Here is a 14,458-nt window from a genome sequence, read left to right as displayed (position 1 = left end):
TATAGTGCGATTGAAGATCCTCGTAAAAGCGGCATTCCAAAAGGGCATGGGCTAATGAGTCAATAGAGCCAGAAGAGCAAGGGCAGATCCTGTCAGAGTATGGTATATTCAGAATTCTGCCCTGCATTACCATAGAAGGGTTAGCATTCAATCTAGCCAAGCAAAAAGCTCTACAGAGACGAGGAGTTGTTAGATAAAATGTATAGGCAGGCAGACCACGTGGAGGGGGTATTCCGAAGAACTGGGATGAACAGACACGACGAGCACGAAAAGTAGTGCTGTTATAATCAAGCTCTTTAATGCACTTTTTAATTTTGGCAAAAGCTTCAGCTTTCCCAAGATCTGATAACATATCCTGCGAGAAGCCCAACAACGCCAGTTTCTCATCTAAGATTTTTTGCCATGAGGATTTAAAAGGGTCATGCTTCAGAGTAGCTAGGAACCCCTCAGTGCTAAAGCACAGTTTAAGGTGTAGTTTAAAGGCGGCCAACCACACCCTAGCTTCAAGTGACATTTGGCCAAACTCGGAACGAAGAGTAACACCAGCAACACATCGAGGGGCATTTAGAAGTTTTCGTAAGAACTGAAGCAGTGGACGATCTATAGATTCATTGATGACTGTAATCCAGATGGCAACACCAAAGAGGATAATTGGGGTAATTTTCAGGTTAAAAACGTGAATAGCCCCTGGAATATATTTGCCACCTTTGGTGTGAAAAAAATTGACAATAGCACCAACCCCAGGTTTAATTTTGTTGGACACTGCTTTTTGATGGGCTTTCCAATTTAGGTTACGGGAAAAAAGAATGCCAAGGTAAACAAACTCCTTGACTTGGTCAACCTCAAAGCCATCTAATACCCAGCGAAAAAGAGGCAATTTTCTCCTCTTAGTGAAGATCATAATCTTAGATTTATGATGGTTTATTTTAAGACCTTCCCTAGAGCAGTACTCAGAAAAAGTTTGCAAAGATCTTTTCAAACCAATTCTTGTGCGGGACAGGAGAACTGCATCGTCAGCATAGAGTAGAATCGGGGTGGGATGACTTGCAAGCTTTGGGGGGTGGCAAAACTCTGAGAAATTGGTTGCCATATCATTCAGGTATAGGTTAAACAAGAGAGGAGCAAGGAGGCAACCTTGTCTAACTCCCTTGACCAGTTCAAAGGGCTCGGTTAGTTCTCCTTGGTTGCCACAGCGAACCTGAGCTGTGAGGTCAGTATGAAATTGCTGAATAAGCCATAGTAACCTCCTATCCATAGTAGAATGTGATAGTTTCAACCATAGAAATCTACATGCCAAGCAGACGCTCTACCATAGAGCTTAGCCCCTCCCTGTAAAACTTCCTGAAGGCCCTCTTAGCTGATTCACGAAGGCCATTCCATAACGCTAAGGCTGCTGCAGAGAAACTCCATGAGCGAGCAGAAGACGACTTCACATGAACACATGAAGCTGCCTTATAATGAATCAGACCCTTGGTCCATCAAAGTCAGTATTGTCTACTCAGACTGGCAGCGTCTCTCCAGGGTCTCAGGCAGGGGTCTTTTACATCCCTTTAACTGGAGATGCCAGGGACTGAACCTGGGACCTTCTGCATGCCAAGTAAATGCTCTACCACTGAGCCACGGCCCCTTCACTTGCCTGCATGACAGAATAGTTTTGCTAGTATACAAGTGAGAGAAACTCAAGGGCTCTGGTCCACAGACCTTGCCCCTTAATCTAAACTTTCCAGCTCTCCATCCCACCCCCCACCCAGTCTTGCCCCCCAAAGGAGGGCACCTCCTTCCTCACACCAGGCTCCAAGCTTCAACTTACCGTAAAATCACATGAACAGTTCTCACTGTAACAAGCAGAGACTATAAGGGAACAAAGCAAAAAGAAGAGGCATCTCTTAGAACATCATTTGAAACTTGTCTCGTTTTTGCCATCATGTCACATCCGACTTATGACAACTAGTGGAGTTTTCAAGGCAAGAGAGGTTTGAGGTGGTTTGCCATTGCCTGCCTCTGCATTATGAGCCAGGTATTTTCAGGTCATGAGCTTTCGAGAGTCAAAGCTCCTTTTATCAGAAACTTCATCAGAAACTCTGAAACTTCCGGAGAGTTACATCCTTCTAAACCCATTGATTTCAATGGATTTAGAAGGGAGTAATTCAGTTTAGGATTGCACTGCCAGTTGGTAAATTTATCTGAGCCTTTGCCTAATAGGTTAGGTCTTAAGGGAGAGGGGTTAAAAAAGCCAGTCTCTTGTCTTTTTACATTTGAAAGAGCGTGATCCAATACCAACTGTCAACAGTTATAACACAAAGAGGTGCAAATTGCAAAAATAATTACTTTCCTCTGTAGTCTGTATTGTTTATTGTATTCTGAATACTATGTAATAAAAAAAATTGTTTACATTGCAACTTTTTTTAGTAAGAGTAATTTTAAATTTAGGGTCATCTACTTTTATGTATAACCTCTTATTTTGGGAGAAAGATCATCTTACATTCAGGGTCATTTTCCTATGTTTAATGTCACATCTAAACCACACTTGTTTTTTTTCCTACTCAGATATTCAGCTCAAGTATTCATTGACGTTGAGACGTGAAATTAACATTTTATTTAGTAAAGACAAGACAAAATAAACTTGCTGAATCAGATCATATTGTATTTAGGGCACTGAAATATTTTCCAGTTCAAGGGGCATCGGGGGGGGGGGGCTGAGACACACAGCGCTGCATATGCAATAGAATGTTAATGCCTCATTGCTACTGCTGCTTTCCATGAAGGTAATTTACATTCTGGAGCATAATATTGCAGTAATCCCAATTTTTCTGCAAGAGAACAATAATGTCTGATGTATCCTTGCTAAAGATTTTCAAAAATCAATACACAGAATGATTCGTAAATGAAGGAAGACACAAAAGAGTGAACAAACACCCCCAATTGGAACGCTCACCTCAGCTGCCATGAAAGATAATGTATGCATTCCATGGGTGTAGCCAATAATGCCACACACAACCGCCAATCCACAGCAGGAAAGCAGCATAGCTACCAGCAGGGTCATGACTCGGATGTGGCTGTTCATTGGTGTAGTGGGAGAAAAAGAGAGCTGTAATATACAAAATAAAGGGGGTGGGGTTAAGAAAACATCTACGTGCTCGCTTCGACTTTCAAAGCGATTGCCCAGCCCAGCTCAATGAGCATGCTAGGGAACAATGTCATGGCTTTTGTTCATAGGGCTGAGATTAGCTGCTTCAAGCACATTGGATCCCTTCAGGCAGGATCCTTCAATCTGGTTTGACCACCAGCTTATCTACGCAACAGAGCCAGCAGAAGCTGTGCAGCCGGCCTGGCTGACTTCCTGTACAGGGATGTTCCAGGAGACCTTATCTTGAGTTTGATTTATTGCTCATTAACAAAGCCATAAGCAAATACACAAGCAAATACGTATAAACATAAAATACCTAAAATTCATAAATACATAAAATACATACAATAAAATTATACAAGTTGAACAATATCTCTTGGAGCAAAATACCTGTATCATTTAGTAGGACAGTTTTAAAGCCATTACTTGAGTTAAGTATTTTGCCACCTGATACATTCTCTCAGTATCTACCTCTAGATCTGATAAAGGGAAAAGGGACGATCCAGAGTTCTAGAGGAAGATTATACGTTGTTAGAATGGGTGTGATCCACCTGGCCCTCTCCTTATTCCAATTTTTACAAAAAAGAAGTAGATGTCCTAGGGTTTCAATTTCACCAACTCCGCAGTCACACAGCACTTCCTTAATCTTGACACCATGTCGGAGTTCCGTAACAGCAGTAGGGGAAACTGGGAGCCACTTTGGTGTAGCAGTTAGAGCATTGGAGTAAGAGCTGGGGGAGCTGGGCCTGAATCCTCACTCTGCCAATGAAGCTCACTGGGTGACCTTGGGCCAGGCATACACCCTAAGCATAATCTACCTCACAAGGTTGTTGCTGTGAGGATAAGATGGAAGAAGGGACAATGAGGATGTAAGCTGCTCTGGCTGGCCCACTGGGGAGAAAAGCAGCATATGAATATCTTAAATAAATAAACAGCATGGGCCTCAAGTGAAATTTGAATGGGAGAACAAAGGGTGTGATGGGAGGGCCCAGGTTCTGAGTACAGACTCCTCTTCTAAGGGTGCTATTTCTTCACCCCCAATAAACCAACCAGTTATTAAACCTAACCTGTGTGCCCTTTTCTACCTCCACAGTTCATGGGAAGATGTCCCATTTTTCAATCAACCTCAAGTAAAATGACTGCGCAGAACATACGGTATGTTATCATTTATTCCTTGATGAGAATACTAATGCTCCTACCTAAAGGAAATGCATATCCACCCAGCTCTAAGCAAACAGCAAAAAAACTTACATATTCAAACCTGTCCTTGCAAAGCTGAACCATGAGATGGAGAAAAACAAGCCCAGAGAACCAAAGACACCACATGACCACTTCTTCCACTGTCTGGACATTTAGCACGCCAAAAATAAAGATAAACTTGTAGAAGATGAAATTCCAAAACTTATCCTTGAGATGCTGAAAAAGAAAATAAAAATCATTTGGAGTTTTAAAAAGAACCTTTCAAGAATGAAGTTTCCAGAACACACATGTAATTGATTTTACAATTATTATGCTTAACACTTTCCAGATTAAGAATTTGCCATAAGTCTGCAGCTTTATCATCATGGAACCAAAGATTCTTTGAAATCCTAAGAGTTCTTATCAAACAAGTAACAGGTACCAAAGTTTCTGCAGACTATATCATAAAGGGTTGGTGGAATCTGAAGCAGAAACCAAGGGTATATTGGCCAATCCACCAGGAATACTGTCAGTATAAACATACATCGGTATCTGAGTTCTTGTTTAACTTTCATTTACTCCTGTATGAATAGAACAGGAGACTTTGAATTGTGCCCCTTGCTTGAAATAGGCATAACTGAAAGGTCCAATTAGACAGGCATTCTACTTATGCCAGCCACAATTTTAAAAAGCACAGATTTAAGAGACAGGCATTTCTAGGAGCACACATTGACATTTGGTAGACGTGCGTCACCTATTCAAGATTTGTTCTAGAATTAGAATCAGCCTTTAAAGACATCTTGATGCTTTTGAAAAATCTTTGGAACTTAAAATCATGCAAACGTTTCTGCTCCCAGTAGGTTGCAATTTTATTTTTCAAGAAAATTATCACAGTAATCATGACAGCTAGCACGGAAACTAAAAACAGTTAAGAGTGGGTGTCTCCTAATTCTAATAAAATGCTTTGGGGGCTTACACAAACTTCAGGGGGCCTTAAATTGCTACTTTAGCTACATGTGGATATATGCTAAAAAGTCAGGAATTAGTAAGAATTTGGGCATCAGGTGCAGTAATCAGGACTATGTGTTGATGGGGGACACTCTAATCTGAGGCCTGCTCATCCCCTAGGACCCATTTTGAACTCCAGATGCCAGTTCAAGGCTGCATAAGTAGCTGGCTCCTAAAGGCTGCTGGTATCACTCATTCTACTCAATTAGTCTTAATTAATGAGTAATTACCCTTTGCTCTTAGAAGAATCCTTCCCAAGAGGGAACCATCAAATACAGAATTAAGAAGGTGCCTCCCTAAGCAAAGTTAGCTCAGGTTTGAAAGCAAAGTTAGCTCAGGATGGAAAACATTCTCTGGCTGATCAGTAACACCCACAATCATCTGAATCCATCAACAAAGCAATTCACAGCCATAAACAAGGACTGCTGAGTAATAAAGATAGGTAACTCTGGGAATTTTCAGGTGACCTGGAGGATACTCCTCCTGTCAAAGTCCTAATCAGTCTTTAGACTACAGAGATTACTGTGCCCATTCTTAATGGCTAGAGTATATTCCACTCCATAGTCTATGTCAGTGGTTCCCAAAGTGGGCAGTTGAATTACCTAGGGGGGCACTAAGAGGCAATGGGGCAGCAGGGGGAGCTAGAGGTGGGCCCCTTCAACTGTGTTGTTCACTAATTTACAATAGATCAAGCTATGGCACCATGCTGGCAAATTTGGTGGAAACTATCAGAATTTTTTTCCAGACTTTGAAAAGCTGGTACCACTGGATCAAATTCATCAGTTTTGTTGAGTAAATTTCAACTAAAAAGTTTTAATTTGATTTTGAATAGATGTGCAAATAATTGTTACTGGTGTGAAATTTTATTGTTATTATCTTTTTTAGTGTGTCATGCAAACCCCTATTTTGAATAATGCTTTTTATAGGATAAGGGTAGAGGGGGGCACAGGGGTTGAGTTTGTGGACCCAAGGGGGCGGTGGTCTGAAAAAGTTTGGGAACCACTGGTCTACGGGAATCTTTTCCTTTAAAAGGCTAACAGCAAAAGAAGATGGTTTTGAACAGTGAAAAAATCAAGTGGAGGTTGAAGGATTAAACCTCATCACAGCTTTCCTGCACAGTCCTGAGACAAACTGCAGCTGCAGAAGCATGCAATTTGCATTGGACAGATCAGCGATACTCATTCATTGGCTCAGGAACCACGTGTGGCTCTTTGGACATTCCACTTATGGCTCTTCTGGGCACCATTCTCCAATATGACACCTGCGCCATGTTTCAGGAAAGTAGGCAAGGCCATGGCGGGGCGGGGCTTGGGGCTGCCACCCTGAAACACTGCAGGGGCTGAAGGACAGGTAAGTAAGTAGCAAGTCTCCCTGAGTTGTGGACCAGGGATGGAAGAAGAGGCCTATCCTCGCCAACAACTCCCACCTTTCTCCATAGACTCTGTGCGCTCATCCCAGTAACCTGGCAGCTGTAGGGAGAAGAGAAAGCTTGCCACAAAGAAGCAAGAGTAAAGCCACCTTCGCATCCTCTGCCAAATAAAAATATTTTACAATAATTTTTGTTATAAATTGTTTTAATTAGCTCACAGAAGCCCGTAGGGGCAGAGAGTTGGAACATACATTTTTACGACAAAACAGTATCAAGACTTCATGGTGCAAAACTGCATTTAAATTGTACCTGGGAAAAAACCAGAACTCCTTCTGGTTCATGTTCCATGGGCAGAACATCCTGCCTTTGTGCAGCGGACAGATAAACTAATCCTTGGTTGAAATTGTTGCATGGCTCACTGATCCCCAATAGCCCCATCTTACTCCTGCAGAGAGCTTTGGCACCAAGCATGTGATGGCCGGGTACCAAGGACCACAATAGGTCTTCTGAACAGTTTGTTTTTCTCCATAACTCTAGTCTAACGCATGTCCCCTTGGCGCTCCATGATGGATGTCCAGCCACGGCCTCTTTTCAAATTCACCACTCTATTTCAGGAATTGTCAAGCTTCTTTTCTTTAGAGAACCCTTTCCACACCTATTTGTCTGCTGAGGAACCACTATACAAAAGCCCTACACATTGCAGTGGATTACAAGGAATGTCTTAGGAAGAACCAGCACAGTGCAGTGGTTAAAGTACTGAACTAGGATCTGGAAGACCAGGGTTAAAATCCCCACTGCAATGCTCACAGAAGAGGAGGAGGAGGAAGAAGAGGAAGAAGAGTTGGTTTTGATATGCTGATTTTCTCTAGCACTTAAGGGAGAATCAAATCAGCTTACAATCACCTTCCCTTCCCCTCCCCACAACAGATACCCTATGAGGTAGGTGAGGCTGAGAGAGCTCTAAGAGAGCTGTGACTAGCCCAAAGTCACCCAGCTGGCTTTGTGTGTAGGAGTGGGGAAAACAATCCAGTTCACCAGATTAGCCTCCGGTGCTCATCTGGAGGAGAGTGGAATCAAACCCGGTTCTCCAGATGAGACTCCACCACTCCAAACCACCGCTCTTAACTACTACACCACACTGGCTCTACTAGACAGATAAGGGTCCCCTCACCATAGACCTACATGAACCAAGAGCCTAACCAGATGTTACCAGGGGTCTGTGAGCTGCCTCCAGTCTGTCTCTCCCTCCATGACAGTCCCAGGTAATACATAGCTGAAAAATGTGTTTCCTTGCTTCAATCCACTGGTCACTGCTCGCATGGAGCAGGGAAATGATGAACACAGAAATGTTACATAATTTTTAGTAGAAATTACCAAGGTGGTGCCTGGGGAAGACGCAGGTTGGCAGCAGCAATGCATGCCCCATAATCTGTAGTTATTTACGTCCCTCATAGAATCTGCTTTATTTCCAAAATGGAAATCTGAATAGCTAGTAGTAACAGACACACTAACAATGCACAAAAAGGTTCTCAAGCAAACAAAAACCTTTGCTATTGTCAAACTTTGAATCTGCCAAAGGAACAGGATCCAAATATATTTTGAAATTAACACCCACCACCCTATCTGCAATCGTGGTACACAAAGCTATTTGGTAAGGCAACCTGTCAGCAAAGCACAAAAGTTTTTCCTTACCTGTCTCTCACTAACACGGAGAGGACCAAACACCACACACTGAATTAGTTTAGCAATCAGCATCAGAATGCAGCAAGCAGTATTCACCAGTACCTGGAGCAAAGAGAAAATGCATGCGGATGTTTGGTTTAGCAAGTCTCAGGATGAATTAAAAAAGTAACAACTCCCCTTTAAAAACGTAAACCATGCAAAGCAACAACACTCAGTCTACCACAAGCCAGCCTAAACGCAATCTTGCTTCCATTTATTTGGCACTTCCGTCCAAAAGTACCCTCTCGCTAACCGCCCCCCCCATCTCCATTCCAACAGGCAAGCGACAGAATAGGTACAGATTTCAGCCATTTGTGCCTCACTTTAAAAAGGACTAAAAGCTGTGGTGTCCTAAAAATAATCATCCACTATTTGATGCGTTTCTTAAACTGTTTAACCAAGACAAAAACATTATACAATTAAAAAATACAGATAAAGCAAATGGATTTTAAAAAAATAGTGCTACTTGTCATTGTAGATAAGTAACAGTGCAATCCTAAAAACACGGTTCTGGAATAAAGCCCCACTGAACAGACCTAAAAGAACTCTTGAGTAGACCCTTTTAGGACAGCATCATCATCATCATCTTCCTTTACTGGCATAAAAACATAATACAGAAGGGTACAAAAGGAATGGAGATATTAAAAAGTGCCCTTTATAGAATAGTTAAAAGACAGTTACATCGAATAGAGTTGTTTGTTGATATTGCCATCTAATTAACTGTTTGGCAGGCTTTTAAAACAAACTTTAAAAACTGTGCCACTGTCTCCAATATTTGGGGCGAACGATTGTTCAATAAATAGGAAACATTAAAAGAATCTGAGACACTCAGTCTATTAACCAACAGGGGGCTTAAAAGTTCGTTATGAGATTCTGTGTGGAAACTACAATAAAATAAGACATGAGCAACCATTTCAATAAAATTGTTGCCACAAGGGCAAAGCTTGTCAGACAGAGGGATTTTCCGAAATCTGCCTTCGAGTAGCGCAGATGGCAAAACATTAAATCTGGCCAGAGAAATGGCTCTACTTTGCGAAGGATCACACAGGTGAGATAAGTATGGGGAGGGCTGATAAAAGTCAAAAGATACCGCTAAATTTTATGGGGAGCATTACAATTGAAAAGGCTGCTCTACTGGAGCAGAGTTCAAACTGTGTGTCTGCAGAGCCTTCCTTGGTGAGTCTCCCTTCCAAGAACCGACGCTGCTTAGCTTCGCAGATCGGGCTATACCATGCCGCCTTACCTTCATGGCTACCTAGCACTTTTTTAAAAAAAGCTTACTTATTACTGGAAAGACCTCTGAGTTCTTTTGGCAATTATGTGTGTTCTTGGTGTGGGTGCTTTTTAATGGCTTTTATACCCTGGTTGTCAATTGTAAGCCACCTCAAGTAGAACTCTGAAGAGGCTGTACAGAAATATTCTCAAAAAATAAAATCAATAACCTATGTGCATATACCCTGAGATCCCCATATGATAGAATGGGCTTCTCCTAATAGGTTACCACTGCATTTCCGGTTGATTCCTAAATTGCCTGTGAGCAATGTTTGGGGCCACACGGACTGAGGGACATGGGACTCTCAAGTCACTGGGTGGGATTGGACAGGTGGGTCATACGCTTCTTAATAAACTCCTGCCCTAAAATCCAGTGGTTTGGAAGCGCCTAACCTGATCCAGTTGATTCTATTCCCAGCCAGCCTTTGTCTGGTAATTGAAAGGAGGGGGTATCAAATTCTCTGCCTGAACAAAAAGGATCTATGGTCCTATTTATGTGAAGGGCTGCACTGGCAATTGCCTGCAAAAGAGAAATTGGCTCAAGCCACAGATAAATATTTCCACACAGTTTGCTGTACTTCAATGCCAGTTTTCTGGCTTGAACTCTAAAAAAAACAAAAATAACATTGTAAATAAAAAGTGCAAATGAAATTAACAGTTTGGAAAGCGAATCACAGATACTTAAAACTTTAATTTTAATTAAGAGGAAATGAATCACTTGAAGCTAAAAAAAATGTATTAATGAATCGGGCCTCTCATTTGTGGCATAATGGTTCAAAGCAAGGGCATGATGTAATTGCACCTTTCACTAGCCTAACATCAGGACTGTTGACAGTGTACTGGCACAACAGCCAGTATGTACCACTTTGAAGCCTGAAAGTAATTTGCCTGTAGCCAAGGAGAGAATCTAGGGCCGTGTTGGCGAACCTATGGCACGCGTGCCACTTCCGGCACGCGTAGCCCTCTCTGCCGGCACGCGCGGTTCCTCCAAGCCGCTGGCCTTTCCGGCTCTGCCCCGCTCCGGATGGGGGAGGCTGTAGCCCAGGGGTGGGGAACCTCCCACATCATTGGCGGTGGCCCCCAGACTCTCCCACTGAAGCTGCCGCCATTGCTGCCGCTGGAGCGTGCGCGGCCAGCCAGGCGGGTGGGAGAGCGGGGAACAGAAGCCGAGAGCCCACACTCAGCATGGCCGGCAGCTTCTCTGGCGCCTGTGTGGGCGGAGGGGCGTGGCTGACCGGTGGGTGCGAAAGAGGCGCCCTCTGCCCCAAACCCCGCCCTCCTCAGGCACCACCCCCAAAACCTCCCACTCAATGGGGAAGAGGAACTTGGCAACCCTAGCCTCTCCCTCTGGGCCCCCTCTGGGGGTGGTATTCAGGTTAAATTGCCTCATTGGCACTCTGCGATAAATAAGTGGGTTTTTGGTTGCAGTTTGGGCACTCGGTCTGTAAAAGGTTCGCCATCACTGATCTAGGGCCTTGGAACTGTTTATTCAGAGGATTTATCCCAAGCCAAGAAGCCACATTAATCCAAGTAATGAATTTCCAGAGGTTAGCTAGTTGTTGCAAGTCTGAGACCAACATGGGTTTACACAGAATTCAGAGCTGTAAAAACATATGTAACACCTTAATCCTATTAGTTGATTAATGCTCCCTATAGTAACACAACAACGTGCCCTGACCTGGATGGCCGAGGCTAGCCTGATCTCATCAGATCTTGGAAGCTAAGCAGGGTTGGCACTTGGACGGGAGGCCACCAAGGAAGTCCAGGTTTGGTAGGCAGAGGCAGGCAATGGCAAAAAAACCCACCTCTGAATATCTCTTGCCTTGAAACCCCTAAGGGGCCATCTTAAGTCGGCCGTGACTTGACAGCACTTTCCACCACCAACACAACAACAGAATCCCATCTCACCCTATAATCCCTCCACATGTGCCAATTGTTCACTTGCAAAACACACCCTCTTCACCTGCAAAGGCTACCCAATCAGACTGCTGAGCCTTTAGACACCACTTCCTCTCTCCCTTGCACAACATTGCTTGCTGCTCCCAATGCGTCCATGCTGGACAATCTGCTTCCTTGCCGTGAAAGTGACACCCTTGTTCCTCTGGTGCATGTGTGAACTGTGAGTTCCCCTGCCTTTCGAGGTGTGGCTTATCTTCAGCCTGAAATTATTTGCAAGGGCAGGAACCCCTGGCTGAATTTGAGCATCCTCAGCAAGCTCCCCGGGTAATATTTCATTGGCTCTTCTGTCCCCGTCTTGCTCTGTGAGTGGGACATTCAGAGGACGTCATTTCCAGCTGCTGCTCCCCAGTTCTCGTGTCCCACCTGTCTTCCTCCGAAGCTGCCCTTTCACATTATCTTTGCCACACGGGAGCCACTGGGTAACTAAGAAAGCTCTGGGTGGTGTACTGGAGCTCATTCCACCCAATCTTGGGTTTTTTTGGGAGACCTGAGCGGTGTGGGGAGAAGCCACTTGGCATGATGAGAAGGAGATTTAATTTTTGTCACATTACCTTCCCCCAGATTGGGGCTCTGATGCCTGGCTGGCAATATTTGTGTTACAACAGAAAATAATAAAAATTCAACTGCCCAAAAAACAAACAAACATTGCTTGCTGCTCCCAATGCCCACCAGTACCCTACACCATGCTTTACCACACTGGGAACACACAATGTAATTTTTAAGAACTGCCACAGCAAGTTAAGAAATATGGTAGAAACTGACACGCTTGACTGCATTACATGGAAAATACAGTGGCTGGAAGACTGACAGATTGCAAAAGGGTATTCATGTTATTGTATTGTGGCAAAAATAGACCAGAGTCCAGTGACACCTTAAAGACTGACAATGTTTATTTTGATGTGAGCTTCAGACAGTCACCAGATGTACAGGATAGCAGCTTTTTTTTTTTTTTTTTTTGGGTCAGGCTGGCCTTCTCCACATGCGTGACTTAAAACTGGAAAAGCCTATTGTGTCTAACTTTTACACTGATAGCCTAGCAAATCACTCGCAAAGAAGAAGAAGGTTGGTTTTTATATGCCGATTTTATCTACCTCTTAAAGGAGACTCAAACCAGCTTACAATCACCTTCCCTTCCCCTCCCCACAACAGACACTCTTTGGGGTAGGTGGGGCTGAGTGAGCTCTAAGAGAACTGTGACTAGCCAAAGGTCACCCAGCTGGCTTGATGTGTAGGAGTGGGGAAACAAATCCGGTTCACCAGATCAGCATCCGCCGCTCATGTGGAGGAACGGGGAATCAAATCCAGTTCTCCAGATCAGAGTCCACCACTCCAAACCACCGCACTTAACCTCTATATCACGCTGGCTGTAGTGATCTGCAAAGCTATAATCAATCTGGGACAACAAATCTTGAAATTACTTCAACTTCCTCAGCATTAAAAAAAAAAAAGGTAAAGGTAGTCCCCTGTGCAAGCATTACTGACCCATGATGTCACATCCCGATGTTTACTAGGCACTTTGTTTACGGGGTGGTTTGCCATTGCCTTCCCCAGTTGTCTACACTTTACCCCCAGCAAGCCGGGTACTCATTTTACCGACCACGGAAGGATGGAAGGCTGAGTCAACCTTGAGCAGGCTACCTGAAACCAACTTCCATCAAGATCGAGCAGAGCTTTTGACTGCAGTACTGCAGCTTACCACTCTGCGCCACGGGGCTCTCTACAGCATTAAACCCTCTTTGTTTTATTTTTGTCCAGACACCTAATAAAGAAGATTGTTATATATGCCAAATGAGTATCTTGTGCTGGTTACCCTCTTTGTGTATTTTTTTCTTTCCATCTAACCACTGCCCATTTTAAAAACATCCATGTTGCCTTTCTGTCTATGAAGTGCTGCAAACACCACCTACATAGAAGGCTATATAAAATTAGTATGTTATCATTGTGTATATTAACTGCTGGTGGGTGTGTACCTGTAAGTAGATAGCTTACTTGCCAACCATAATTATTTGGCTGGCAATATAATTTAACTGGATTGTAACTGTGAGGCAAACAATGAGTTTTCTGAAAATGTGCAAGTATTTTGGGAACAAGATGGTTATGACTACACAACTTTATAAATTTGTTCTACCTAATCATAAAAAAGGTGTGCAGAGTTAGTGGGACAGCCACTAAAGATAATATAACTGGCTTTCTCAATATTCAAAAAAGAATCCCTTATCTAAGAACCAATTCACAATTTTTAATGATTTGGTCACTTTTCCAAATTATCTTCCCATGTCAAGGAACATAGGTAAAAGAGCACTTGCATGAAAAAAGTAACTTGCCATCTCAGGAAAAAAATACAAATTCAAGTGCTTAGTACAGTATAACTCTGCTTTTAATGTGGTAATAACTCAGCCATATGAGGGCTTGCTTCAGAAAAGAGCATGGTAAAGTCACATGGTAAAGATTTGAGCACAGCATAAAAAGATCGTTATGGAGACAAATGTTGGAAGGTGCATTCCTGCTAGCTGCAGGGTTTCTATCATTAGGTGGAGGAAACCTAGTTAGTTTCAGGATACATTCAAGAAGGATTGGGGTTAGTTCACATATACATACTCATCACCTCAACTAACACCAGTATCAAAAGGTGACTTTCAAAGTCACTGCAGATCAAATACACCCTATAGTTTTTATACAATCTGGCATCATCCTACTCTACATTTCGATGCAGAGTAGGTTGTTGTTTTTTTGCAGCCTGAGATTTTTCAAGCCAAGCCTTCTTAGCAAATGCGTCCCATACATCTACTTTCAATGTTTCATGCCATTATAAGCCACAAGCA

The 14,458-nt window shown here is 43.1% G+C and overlaps 1 protein-coding gene across 1 annotated transcript in view; it reads right to left on the bottom strand.

Moving 5' to 3' along the window:
* The window catches only part of AMFR (autocrine motility factor receptor), a 38,320-nt gene that overhangs the window by 18,075 nt on the left and 5,787 nt on the right, over positions 1-14,458 (bottom strand). Inside the window, exons 2-5 of the mRNA XM_056862461.1 lie at positions 8,376-8,468; positions 4,379-4,543; positions 2,936-3,088; positions 1,811-1,851 (exon numbers count right to left, since the gene is read on the bottom strand). Of these exons, the coding sequence (XP_056718439.1) occupies positions 1,811-1,851; positions 2,936-3,088; positions 4,379-4,543; positions 8,376-8,468 (452 nt within the window). The remainder of the gene's footprint in view (positions 1-1,810; positions 1,852-2,935; positions 3,089-4,378; positions 4,544-8,375; positions 8,469-14,458) is intronic.

This window comes from Euleptes europaea, chromosome 17, assembly GCF_029931775.1.
Source record: "Euleptes europaea isolate rEulEur1 chromosome 17, rEulEur1.hap1, whole genome shotgun sequence".
NCBI classification, from domain to species: Eukaryota; Metazoa; Chordata; class Lepidosauria; order Squamata; family Sphaerodactylidae; genus Euleptes; species Euleptes europaea.
Note: the sequence above shows the minus strand (reverse complement) of the source record. Positions and strands in the feature narration are given on the sequence as shown.